Here is a 14,651-nt window from a genome sequence, read left to right as displayed (position 1 = left end):
ATTATATACAGATGAAAGCCACACTCAAATACTACTTTTCTACATAGTCACCATACAAATTAAGGCATTTATCGTAGCGATGTACGAGCTTGGAAATTCCTTCGTCGAAAAATTTGGCCGCCTGCGCCTTCAACCACTTCGTTACCTCTTCTTGCAGCTGTGCGTCGTCATCAAAACGCTGCATAGCCAGCCACTTCTTCATTGCTGGGAATAGGTGGAAGTCGCTCGGTGCCAGGTCGGGACTGTACGGCGGATGAGGAAACAACTCCCACTTAAAAGATTCAAGAACTTTACGAGTGACATTTGCCGTGTGGGGCCGGGCGTTGTCGTGAATCAACAAGATCTTAGAGCTCAACATTCCTCTGCGCTTGTTTTGAATTGCTCTTCTGAGTTTTTGGAGAGTTTGGCAATACCTTTGAGAGTTTATTGTAGTGCCTCTTTCCAGGAAGTCCACCAAAATTACACCTTTTCTGTCCCAAAAAACAGTCGCCATCATCTTCCTTGCCGACATTGTTTGCATGCATTTCTTGGGTTTTTGGGGAGAACTTGTGTGCCCCCACTGCATTGATTGCAATTTCGTTTCACAGTTCCCATGTTTCACCCATGTTTCGTCACCAGTAACGATGCGATTGAGTAAAGAGTCACCATCCTTATGGTAAGCGTCCAAAAAGTTCAACGCTGCAGCCATTCGCTGATTTTTGTGGTCCTCTGTCAAGATTTTTGGAATCCATCTTGCACAAAACTTGTGGTAACCAAGCTTTTCGCTGATGATTTCGTGCAACAAACTTCGCGAAATTTGTGGAAAACTCAAAGAAAGTTCCGTTATTGTGAAATTTCGATTTTCACGGACTTTAGCATCGACTTTTTCGAGAAGTTCGGTGGTCACTATGCTGGGTCTCCCACTTCGATCTTCGTCGTGAACATTGGTTCGGCCATTTTGAAATCTTATGACCCACTGACGCACTCCACCTTCAGTGATAATGTTGTCCCCATACACTTCACGAAGCTGCCGATAGATTTCTATCAGTTTACAGTTTTTTGCAGTCAGAAACCTTATTACTGAGCGCACCTCGCAGCTCGCGGGATTTTCAATTAACGCAGACATTTCAAACCGTCACAGTATCTGAACGCAGCACAGCACGAACCTCTCACTAGCACGGCTAGATGCAGACTGAGCTGCGCAACGCTCTGACCCCAAGATGGCCGCGCTAGCCCCGCCCCTAGCGGACACAGACGGAAACGTAATCTACTTCCTGGATGGCCCTCGTATATGTGAAAAATGTCAAAAGTATGTTTGCGGAAAATGTACACATAAAAAAAAAAAGATTTCCACTTTCATTTGCAAAAAATGTACAAATAATAATGCATAAATTATTTTTTCTCCAAGTGAAGTAGTTTTTTTATTGTTAATATTTACTAATAACTGTAAATAATATAAAAATATTAAAAATTAATTTTAAACAAATTTATCTACAAATTAGTCATTCTTTCATAATGCAGTCATTTTGAATGGTTTTCGGCAATATAGGTACGTACTACGTTTCAGTCTTTATAGTGTTAATAATTGCATCTGAACACGCATATCCAAAACTGTTTTTGTGAGTGTCATCACATTAAAATTAGGTTCATTAGATGTGGTAATATGTTTTAATGATGGTGCACAAAGCCTCAATAAATAATGGAATTATTAGGAATACCACCAGGATTTTATACGATAAAGTTTTTATGAAAATAGAATGCGACGGAATTCGTGAGGCCTATCTCGCTTACCAAAAAAGCTTGCAATAGAATTTGTGAGGCTCATCTCGCTTACCAAAAGCTTTCTAAAATGGCCAGAAAGAAACATAAGTTAACGAAACAAAAACAACTAGATGCAGAAATGCCATTGAAGATGATTATGGTACAGGAAAATATTAAAATGATTTTTTTTACAAAATATTAGTGTTTAAATGGTTTCTTCAGTTTTTCTCAAAACTTTTTTTTTTTTTTAATTTCAGTACACTTTTTTATTCAGCCTAGAAGGTTTAAATTTTCCAGTTATTTATTTTAATTATTTCTTTGAAACTACACAGGATATAAAATTTATGATCATTAGTTCTGGATATATTAAAAATTTAATACCATTTTTTTCTATGATTTTGGAAATATTTTACTAATTTATTTTTAATATTTTTTTCTTTTTAAGTAAAATGTAAAATACTGCTTATTATTCTTAAATGATATGTTTCTAACCATCATGCAACATCTGAAGGAGTTTGATGCAGTATTTTTTAAGAAAATGTGTACCAAACTAGCACACTGTCACAAAGGATTTGTCAAAGATAAGACAAATTAAACAACTGGTTTTTAAAACCATTAGCTTTAAATTTACATCTCATATGTTTTATATAATCTACAAGCTGCCTATTTTAAATGAAATAAAGAATTTAGAGTATACGCTTATTCTGAGAAAAGTTATACCATAATAACTTTTGTTCCGAAATAGTTGCACTTCGCCAGTCAATATGTCACATGTCCCCTTAAGGACTTTTAAGGACCATTAGTGAAAAAAAAATTAAGGACCTATGAGCAAATGGGAATGGAATGAATTCAATTAAAATTATTATCTATGCCTGAACTTCACTTTTGTAATGCCATCCTAAAAACAAAATAGATCCGGAAGTATGATACATTATTATAAAAGATGAACTTAATTATTAATAAGTTTGAGAATAAAATAAACTTTATGAATTTATCAAGTAGTATTAAATATTTTACACTCATAATAGTTGGACATATTTGAAAGAAGATAAGTGATATTTTTTATTTACTAACAGCTTTATTTATTTTTTTAATGTCTCATTTTGTCACAAACTTCCTCAGTCTAGAGGTTTAGTAAATAGCAATTATTTTATGTCAAGCGGCATAGGTTAAAATGAGAAGTAAGATGATAAGCAGAATGATTCGTAACAAAAGACTGGTTGTAGTCACTGCTGTTGCTTATCTAGAGAGAAACCTGCTGATTAGAACAAACCTGAAAAGCCTGATTACAAGTTTCGAAAGTTAGTTGGGCTCTGCTTGATGCAGTTCATGTCATAGCTTCCTGTAGAGTTCCAGGGATTGTAACCCAGTTAATAAACTTTAAGGTTCCAATAAGCCACTAAAGCACCAGTCTCATTAGATGCAAAGAATAAGTTTTACATGAATTTTTACATTTTTGTTTTTTACCTTGCGACTACAGTATGGAAATTTTTACATTTTTGTGTTTTATCTTGTGACTGCAGTATGGATTAATGAAATTCAATAACTCACTTTAATATGCAGAGATAATTATCAAGGTTAAGCAGTTAATTATTAATAATTAAATTAGGTAGTTAGGTAACCTTACTCATTATGGATTTACATGACCACTATTAAATTTTATTTATATTTTAACAATATTTGTTAAAAAAAACCTATTAAAATCATAATCTAATAAAATTTCACAGTTTAAAATACATGTAATTTATAACATTGATTCTTAAACAATTTTAGGATAATTACACATTAAAAGCTACAAAACATTTATGTTTTGTAATAACAACACTCAACAAATTATTTATGAGTCTTTTTAATTTGAAGTCTTCTCACACATTTTGGCTAATTTATATCAATTTCCTTCTCTTTAAGCATCTTTTTTAACAATCAGAAATTTGTCTCAATATGCAAACCAATGTTCTCACTAGTTTCTGTGTGCTTTATCTCTTAACTTGTCAACCTCTCCACGATGTACCTATGAAGGTTTACTTGATCTGGTCCAAAATAGTTAAATAGTCCTAAATTCCCTGACAGACGTGAGCAAATTATCTCTGTGTCTGAAAGTAATTACAATGTCAGACAAAGGTTTAAATAAGACTCCTATTTAAAAAGAACTTTGAACATAAAAGCATGTTCTGATGGTAACAAAGTCAATTACAGCTCATGGTGATGTAATTAAACAAGAACAGTCAAATTCAAACTAAAAATATGGACTAGTGGTCAAAGACTACACAATTTAATTTTAATTTAAACTGGCTCAGTAACTATTATATCAGGAAACAGAAATAGGAAATTATAGTAAAGGCTGAAATCATAAACAACTGGATAATTTACATAATAATAACTGTACATATCTTTGAAGAATAATTTTATTCATGTATTCAGTTTCTTTCTTCAACATGTTTTCTTTTCATTTTAGAATTTTTGGATTTAATTAATTTCTGTTATTCGAAAAAAAAAATTAGAATGTATAAAAAAAAAAAGCTGCTAATTTTGTTTCTTTAGTAATATGAACATTCAGAAGAAATATGAAATAGATATGGTAAGGGCCAGTTACAGAGCTGGTGTGGCAGAATTTTTAGAATTTAATGACACACCGAGCAACAAAATCTAGAAATGGTAAAACTTTTAGAAATTAGATCAGGCATTGGAAGCAAAATTTAGAAAGGCACTAAGCAGCAGAATTTAGGATCTACAGAGATCACATCAGGTGGGAAAATGCCTAGCGCCAGCTATGTGTCTGATGCATTAAGACATATTAGATGAATATTTTAAATTGTAAGTTTTCAATTTCTTCACTAATAAAAAAAATATTCCTTTCTATACAGCCTATCCATGTGATAAAATTAGAAGCATTTTTGATGTTTTCCATGCTTCTGTCTAGTGAAAAGTAGAGAAAATAAAGGGAAGATAAACATGTTAAGATAAAGATTCTAGTATCAGAAGCAAAACATACAAATATTATGTTTTCATTGCTCTTCCAGATTTTCTCCAAAAAGTAAGAAATCCATTGCAAACTTTCTGTAAAATACATCCATTACGTGTTAATACCGTGGAGACATTTTTCATTTTGTCACATAGTTCTGGAATCATGGGTCTATAAATCTTGCCTTCAAATCTATCTAAACTTTCCAAACTGCAATGTCTAAAATACTAAAGAAATATTATCCCTACCAATTCTGTAACAGCAAACAGCCAGAAATATTTTGGGGGAAAAAAAAAAAAAAAAAAAAAAAGAGGAAAAAGTGCAAAATTAATTTTATAGAGAAAACTGATGCATAGTCTGAGAATTCTGAATATTCTACGACAATTACATAGGAAAAACCCTTACAATGAAAAATTAAAAAAAAAACATTTTTAATTAATTACATAGCTAATTTTGTTTTTGCTAAGAACTGTTTTGTTAATTGTACTTTATAGAATTATACTTTGTTTATTTTTCACATTCAAAATCTTGTATAAGTTGCCAAAATGAAACTTTATAACATGACAGCAAAAAATAAAAATGCTTTATTTTATTTTTTAAATATAATTCCAAGATAAAGTACAAAGTCCAAGATCCGGACTCGTCAGGACTTCGGCAATTCCGGATTTGGGATTTTTTCAGACATTAGACTATTAGTTTAAATCTAGTAAGATGGTATGTAGAAATTAAAAAATTAATAAAACTATGAAATCTTGATTTATGATACAAAGGGTGTCAAAATTTAGAAAAAAAAAAAAGGCTCAATATTTATTTATTTACTTTATTAAACATTTCTTTCAATGTAAGTTGTTTAAGTTGGTTTGATTTTTGTGCTAATACAGTCAAAAGTCTTTAATCCGGACCTCAAAGTTACAAACTTTCTACGCATGCGCATATGCGTTTAGGCATGTGCATAATACCTTTACGCATGCACGTTTAAAGTATAACGGACGGCATAAGCTAAGCTAAAATTACCTAATTATTTATTTCAGTTACTGTTGCAGATTGTGTTGTTCTTTAATCTTCTAATTGGATCCGGCTTATTATTTTTTGCAGACTGTTAGAGCAATTTTATAAAAGTAAGCTTGAACTTTCGATTATGTCAAAAAGAATTTCTGATTCTGGAGCTGTCAAAGGATCTACAAAGCGAAAGCATGTTTCGATGTCCATCAAACAAAAAGTGGCTGCAAAAAATGGATAAAGGAATATCCTTTGTTTCTCTAACCATTCCGAAATCTGTTTATCAATTTCACATTGCTGTGCGGGGAGAGGGGGGGGACGTTGCGGGGCGATATGAACTGGAAGTTGATCTGTCAGCACTATCCGTATCTTCAGAGCAGATGTTTTTATTTTATTCGGCTTATAATTCCTTACTAAATGTAGTATTTCATCTCGATGTATTCCGTCTTTGATATGATTTAAATCAAATTCCTCGTCATTATAAATATCACATCAAATAGTTTTCTGGTTGCAATTTTCTAATTTTGACTATGTGTAATGTATGCTTTATGCATGCGCACGTTGAAAGAAATGTTTAATAAAGTAAACAAATAAATACTAAACTTTTTTCTTGTAAATTTTGATACCTTTTAGATCATAATTGCTCTTTATTTCATAAATTACGGTTTCATATTTTTAATTTTATAATTTCTGCATGCCATCTTACCAGGTTTAAACTAATGATCTATAATCCGGAAAAACCGATAATCTGGAATCGCCGAAGTCCCAAGGAGTCCGGATTAAAGACTTTTGACTGTACTTTCTCTTTAATTCTATAGACAGACTTAAATTTTGGTTCAGTTACAAAGTTTCATTTTGTTTTAAATCCAGTAACATCAATCGGAATTTTTTCATTTTCAATAACCTCTCTGTCACTTTCTTCACTATTGGTAACGGTATTTTCCGGATCTAGAACCATACTACAGATTTTGTCGTCCATTAAATGATTGATGATTTTGGCATTGTTATCACTATGAAAAACTTCTGTTGTATCATCTTCAATTGTTATTGCTTCTCCACATTTCTTTACAAAATCCATTTGCAGTGATCACCTGTTTCAGTGAAGTGAAAATTTGCATAAATTTGCTAAAATTATATTATTGCTTACAGATAAGACATGCCAAACAAAGACTTCAAATAAATAAAAGAAACTCCTAAAAAAAGAATATCTTATGTGGTCGTACATACCTAGTTCCTCATATCCTAATGATAACTTGCAAAGTATTTATTTATTTTATCTAACCAGTTACATTACGTTAAGTATCTTTATTTTCAATCTCCCTTTCCACTTTCCTGCCAGATTGCTAATTTTAGTTTGCGTGCATTCATATGGAGTAGAAAGAGATAATATTTAAAGTGAGGTTTCTGATGCTTAGTCAGAGTGTGTTCTGCTTGCTGAAGGCCATGTTACTAATTGAAATTCTACGATACCAGTTTGTTTTCAGCATTGCTTTATTTTTGCCCAAAGTACTTGTCTCAATGGTTAGATTTGAGTCAAGCTGCATACTAATCCTTTCTGTATAGCCATTAGGAGTAACTTTAAATTTAATTCAGTTAAACTGAAATTCATTACTTTTGAGTTATGCCATAAATGCTGGCTGGTTTTGTAAGCACAAGAAGTGCCTTCTGGTAAAACTATTTCAATTTTTAATAAAAGGGTCTTTTACATCCTTCTTATGTTCTCCGTGTTATGTTGATTAACAAGACATAGCAATAATTCATTTAATTCTTCAGAATTTTGACTTAGTGCATGCTTCCCAAGAAGGTGAGACTCTATAAACTTCCCAAATTGGGGTTTGATTGCCTCATTTCAAAAACAGGAAAATGTATGCATTACAGTCTAGTTACAGGCCTGAAGATATAGGAGTATAGTACTGTATGAAATTTAAAGGAATATTATTTATAAAAATAACTTTGCATGCAAGAAGGTGTAATTTTAATGATTTTATGGTACTTCCATATGAACACAACCACATTCATATATGTCACCAAATTTTAAGGCTATGTTAAACTTTGACCAGTATGCCCATAATAATTCTTCAGTTTTTAACAAGCAACATCACTATTTTCATATGGATTCTTTTTGTTTCATTCCAAGTTCCAATTGTTTTTATAGAGAAACCATGATATAGTTTATCTTACACTCAAATTTTATTGCCTGCAATGAAAAAAAACTATGTCAAATATTTTGCAAGAACAGAGTATTTTGCTTTAAAATCACTAAAGGCAAGTATCATTCTGAATTTATTTCCACGAAAACAAAATAGAAAAAAAGCTTCTAAGTAGCTTTATTGTTTGCTTTTCATGAGAAATACCTAATAAAAACTAAGATACAAATACAATAATGTTATGTAGACATGTTATGAATATTTTATTAGTAATCATTCCTTTATTCATTAAATAAACATCAAACTACATAAAGGTTGTTACATTTATACATATGTATCAATTTTATACTGAGTCATATACGGGGGGGGGGGAAAGACATGCTTTAAAACCTTACCATGAAATTTTTTAATATCCTAGATAAATTCAAGTTTTTTGAAAGTTAGAATACTAAAGACCTGTATAGCGATTATTTGCCGAGTTCTTGTAAGTAACAAATCCAAGAAGGGTTCCTACTAAGAAAATAAATAAACAGTGGCCCCCTTCTTAGGTGTACAATAAGCCTCCATTTGGGCTTTAACTCAAAATTGAAAATATGATAATCTAATATTAAATAACATAAACCAGTTGAAGCTGCACAGAATCAACTAATGGAGTTGGCCCTTATTTAAAGATCACCGGCGTATATTAGCAGGCACGTAGAAGTATGGCCATAGAACAGTAAACTTATATTAAGAGCAATAACGTGCCGAAAGGCAGAACATGTTCTCCTACTGAAGTAACACAGATTTCAGCTTAAATACTTGTTTCTACATCATTTGCATAAATCATAAACACGAAAACTCGTTCTGGCAGGGAAACATAAGTGGAAATTTGAAGTGCTTAGGAAAGGCTTGTTCTAAAATAAAAATAACTATTAGAAAATTAAAGTAAACCCTACAACTTGCATAAATTTGTACTAAATATCTGTACTGGAAAATCATTATCCAAATAAGGAATTAAAAGATCATCAGTGTATTTGCAAGTTGTAAATTTATACGAATCTATATTTACTATAAATGTGTTATACTTTTTTTTTTTAATATTCTTCTAACTCTGAATATTCATAACACACATCTGGATCTCTCATTTTAAGTAACTTCTCTGATATATTAAGTCATTTAATATACATATGAAAAAGGTTTTATTAATATCATTTTGGAACAGTTTTTTTTTTCTTTTTTTAAATTATGCAATAATAAATTCAGCCTCAATATATCTTATGGAAGCTAAGTTATATTATGGCATAAATATTCTTTTAAACTTCATACAATACTATATTCCTGTTTCTTTATCCTATAATTAAATTGCAATGCATTCATTTTCCTGTTTAGATAATACAGCAATCAAATCGATGTGGAACTATTAATTTGGCAACAGTATTTTCAATAACTTTTATAGTATTTTTAAAATGGGTAAGTTTATGTCCTCTAAATTCTTACTATTATTTAAAAAAAAAAAAAAAAAAATAGCTGCATCATCAATAAGCTTAAGTTACGTTCCAAACAGGCGTGCAGTCTTTCTTCTTATGCCTTGACTGGCAATTTCTTAAAATTACTTTTGAGTTTAACAGTGTATTACATTTCCCCCCCTTACAGTACATGCTCAGTCAAAATGTTCTTTTCATATTTTTACATACTGCTTATTTATTAAATTACTGATTTTTCCACAGCACAAATCTTTCTATTTAACAACTTTAAGTCCATACAAATCTAGCAAGGCATGAGGTTTGTTGGTGAAGATAAGAAGGTGTTCCCCAAGAGACTTTTAGAAGATTAAGAGTTTTGGAGCACTTTCTCCTCAAACATACGACATGTGGCACGAAAGACTCTTTCGGTCGAACGTTACTCCTAAAAATTTCACTTCAGATGCCACTGGAATTAGTGAGCCTTCAAGCTAAAGCTCAGTCAGGATGGCGATTTCGTTTTCATACAGTCTTCTGTTTTGAAAAACTAAATCCAAATTTCTTAGACCATGTCTGGATCCTGTTCAGAGCGATTTGCATCTGTCTCTCCACATATCTCATATTTGCACCCTGACAACTGATCTTTAAGTCAAACACTTGCAAGTCTGCAACATACAAAGAAACCGAGACTATATGTGGAAGTTCCTTTAAAACAGAATTTATTTTCAAGCTGAATAAAGTCACACTTAAAATGCACCTTTGAGGCACACCTTCCTTCTGTTTGAAATTGTCTGACAAAACAGAGCCAATCCTAACTTGAAAGGTTCTAGCCCTAATAAATTTTTGAATAAAGATTGATAGGTTGCCATGCAAGCAACTGGCATGAACATCTCACAAAATACCGTACTGCCATGTCTTGTCATAAGCCTTCTCAATGTCAAAGAAAACTGATACGAGGTGGTTTCTCTTGACAAAGGCTTCATGGATGCAAATTTCCAGAAGAATCATAATATCCGTTGTTCTACCTTTACAGAAACCACTTTGATATGCGGAAATCACGTTGTATCTTTCCAAGTAATAGACTATTCGATGATTTACTATTTTTTCCAGTAATTCGCATATGCAACTTGCAAGTGCAAAGGGCCGATAATTAGAGGGATTCTTTGGGTCTTTCCCTGGTTTAGCTACAGGAATGACTATAGCTTTCTTCCATGTGCTGGGAAAGGTATGATCTTCCGTATTCAATTATAAAGAGTGAAATGGGCAGCCCACCTATGCCCCATATACCTATGTATATCCAATAATGCTCTCTTCAATTCAAGTGTAGTAAAATTGAAATTATAAAGCTCCGAGTTTCAAGAAATGAATACAAACTTTTCTCCAAGTGATGCTTGGCAGAAAGAAAACCAGTGAACATTATATCTTTAGAATTTGTATTCCAGTTGCACATTATGAAAAAAGGCATTCTTTTACTTTTTTATAAAAAAGGAAACATTAGCGATTTCGTATGGCCCAATTTCTTGGTGAGTCTAGTAAACCACCTGGCGATGACTCTGGTCTGATAACACAACAGTACCAGACAATTTACAGAAAATAAAGTACTTAAAATGTTTATTTTTCACAATAAAAATTATTTATTTGTTAAAGGAATTCATGCTACAGAAATATTTTTATTTGCTATTTAAATAACTAACTGAAGATTATTTTGGCTTTCATAATAAACAATATCTTAAGCCTTCACTAAAAAAGCACAAATTTCCCAAAACTACTATGAGAACAATTTATTTTTTTGATTTTAATGTAAAAACTGTGGTGGTATTTCATACCTGGATATATTGCCTTAATTTCTTTGACATATTTTAATATGTACGTATATGTACGTTCTTACAGATATCACAAGAAATATTCTAGGCCACATATATACGGCCTTTCCACTTAGAGGGTTAAAACGCAAGATACTGTTTTAACATCAAGGCCAATTTTCAGCTTTGTGATAAATCAATTGCAGAAAATGCTCCTTTCATTGTGACTAAGTTAGCGGATTAGATATTACTGAATATGCAATATACGTAATGACAAAAGTTCTTTGCATTTGCCAATAACACTTTTGATTATTATTTCAAAACTACCAAGCTGTCCCTTCTATTACATCACCAGCAAAGAAATTACAGGTTATACAACTTGTTCTTTCTATTTAGTCTTTATGGGAAATAAAAATTCGTCTTCCTCAGGAAGTCATCTTAGCAGATTCAACAATCACGAGCCACATACAATCATATAATTCCCCAAATATTTAAATAGAGAGGGTTATCAGAGTTGCCTCACATATAGTTTACACTTGGTGCAATTCACTATATGTGTGAAGTAAATACTTCACCAATGAAATGAGTCTACGGAGAGTTGAAAGGCTTCTGGGACAGCAACATAATTATATTAGGTTCCTGATAAACCACAGATTTGAAAGACAAAATACAGATGTAAAAACCACAGATCTGAAGGCACCCACAGAAAATAAAATACTTAGTAAAATGAGATTCCATTTATGAGAAAAAGCCAATCAAAAAAGTTTTTAAATATACTAAAATACCAAAAGTAGACTCTCGTATTTATATAAAATTTTGAAAAGGTGAAATGAATAAGTTGAAGAGCAGGAGAGGTCATGTTCTTAATATATAATACTTCAATTACTGCTTCTTTACTGCCATCAAAAAAAGTAATTGTACTTTAATACTACAAGTACAGCAAACTAAAATCAAGATTATTTACAAGAAGAAAAAATTACATAAAAATAATAAGCAAGAATGAATCTCCATAGCCAACCCCAGTATTTGTTAACAATTACTTTAAGAAAACACATCATATTTATTAAAAAAAGTAGTGATCTCTTTCTTCAATTTCAATATATAAAAGAAAACATTATCTAATGTTTAATTTCCAAGTATGCTAAAACTTTGTACCAGATGGTTTGCAAATACAGATCTTAACATCACTCTCAAAACCTTAATGAATTTAAGTTATGAAATTCTGAAACTTTTTTTAAATGAAAGTGCCACTAGAAGAAATTGAGAAAAACCTACCAACTAAGCATTTAATTACGAAATATGAAAAGGTGCCTGAATTAGAAAGAAAAACATTAGAAAAGAAATATCAGCTTTATGAATTCAGAAGAGGATATGAGAGTTTAACAAAGCTGCCACTGGGTGTGATAGACAATTCTGATATCAGATCTGCAAAACACATGTAAATGTTGCATTTTTTTAATTCAGAAAGGTCAGAAGATAAACTTTAGGTGTTGAACTATATGGGCTTCATTTAAGAACACTTTTCATAACATTAATCTGGTAATTTTTCTTATCTTTTTAAGTCAATATCTGAATTAAAAAGAATTCTTTCAAATCCAAATACCATTGAAAAGAACACTCAGTAATTACTAAATTTTTTCAAACTTCACAAAGTAAAAAATTACTATTTTCTAATAATAGTGACTATATAGTCTCAGTTAGTAGAATTGGCATTTTTATATACACATGCAGGTATAAATAAACATATGAAAATTTACCTGATTTATAGCCTGCAGTTTTGACGACATCCACATTAGCAGGTGCAGCACTGCTTTGTTCTGCTTCTGTATCATGGTTAAAGTTTGATACTACTTTAGAACGCTTCTTTACAACTTTGGCATATATAGGAAATGATGAATCAACATCAGCTTCGATAGAATTTGAATTAGAATGGGCGACGAAGCATTCATTATAAGAATTAGTTGTATTGGCATTTTTATCTTCTTTTGCTTTCATATTACTATCAAAATGATCACAAGTTTTTGGAGTCAAAATCCTAGAATTTTTGGAACTATCTTTGGGAGGAATTTCTTCATAAATCTGTGAGTATTGTGAAGAGAAGTTACTTGTACAGTCAGACAAAAATTTATGATTTTGTCTTTCACTGTGTAGACTAGATGAGGTTTCAGACACAGTTTTTGAACTCCTTCCATCCTCAAATTGTACTCCTGCACTATGAACAAAAGAATTATGACAAAATGGTGTGCTGTAGAGTTCTTCATCAGGAGAAGATTGACTAGAGTATCTATTTGACTGAGATGATACATTATCTTTCTCCTGCATGGAATATTTTGATGAACTGGCATCCTCTAAATGAAGGGAATCATTTCTAGAAGAATCAGACAGTCTGCTATTTTCTTTACTCTTTTCCCCAAGTTGTTCAAATATGGCACGAGCACTGTTAAACCGTTTCTGGTGACTTTCATTTTCACCTTGAGTAAAACATTTATATTCAGAATCAGAATCTATCTTATTAGCTTGCTCAGAAATAGTAGTCTTTTGTACATTCTTTTCAGATCCTCCTCTATTTACAAGTGCAACATTAGATGATTTGGAACAATCATTTCGATGAGGCGAAAAAGACTGAAATAAAGTTGCTATGGAACTAACTTTACTTCCTAATCTACGCACAGCTTCAGATTTACAAGCATTTGAAGATAATTTATTATCCTGATTTATAGTTTTCTCCTCAAAATTTGATTTGACTTTACTCACAAAAGGTTGGCTCTCGGTAGTCTGCACAGTACCATCAAGCCACCCTGTGCGAGATCGACTAGCAGCCAGTATTTCAGCTCTTACATCTGCCATTTTAAAGAAGTATTCTCAGAGTATTGGCAGATAAATGCTGCACAAAAGATCTCTGGACAATCAGAAAAATATCTATTGAGACCTAAAATTAAATAAAAATGGTATTAGATAATGAATTAATGCACTTATTACTAACTTTTATTCTTCAACAAAAGGTATATCAGTTAACTATGGCAAAACATAATACAAGTGCCACTCCCACATGTAGTATGTTTTGCATCACTGTCACACTACATATGTGTGTGAGGAACTTCATGTGTCACTAACATATTAGCTACAACTTTTAAAACATATATTTATTAGAAATTAATTATGCTATATTAGCTCAGTTCCACAGCACATGGAGAAAACATTTTTTTCTCTTCAGTTAAAGCACATTACCACTTAGACAACTGCAAAAAATTTATTTTTGAAATGCCTTTACTATGTTTTATATAATGAAACAAGTATTTTCACATAATACACTTTATGTCTGAAAAAACCCCCTCTCTTTTAAAAATAAAATTTTAAAATATATTTTTACATTATTGTTTTGTAACAAAAAGAAATAAAAGCAAGAATCAGTTCATATGACTCACTTACATAAACAAATAAAAACAGGTATCAGTTGATATGGCTCACTTACATAAAGCAGAAATATCAAATTTTTCAACATAAATTATCAAACTTGTAAAATCTACATATACCACATCTACAAAAGTCCTTACCCAGT

The 14,651-nt window shown here is 31.5% G+C and overlaps 1 protein-coding gene across 1 annotated transcript in view; it reads right to left on the bottom strand.

Moving 5' to 3' along the window:
- LOC118201535 (uncharacterized) overlaps positions 1 to 14,651 on the bottom strand; it is a 205,154-nt gene that overhangs the window by 180,613 nt on the left and 9,890 nt on the right. Inside the window, exon 3 of the mRNA XM_085809493.1 lies at positions 12,850 to 14,021. Within this exon, the coding sequence (XP_085665619.1) occupies positions 12,850 to 13,939 (1,090 nt within the window). The 5' untranslated portion in view covers positions 13,940 to 14,021. The remainder of the gene's footprint in view (positions 1 to 12,849; positions 14,022 to 14,651) is intronic.

The sequence above is a fragment of the Stegodyphus dumicola genome, chromosome X2, assembly GCF_044657685.1.
Source record: "Stegodyphus dumicola isolate Sdum_Otavi_A_Nest chromosome X2, ASM4465768v1".
Classification (NCBI taxonomy): Eukaryota; Metazoa; Arthropoda; class Arachnida; order Araneae; family Eresidae; genus Stegodyphus; species Stegodyphus dumicola.
Note: the sequence above shows the minus strand (reverse complement) of the source record. Positions and strands in the feature narration are given on the sequence as shown.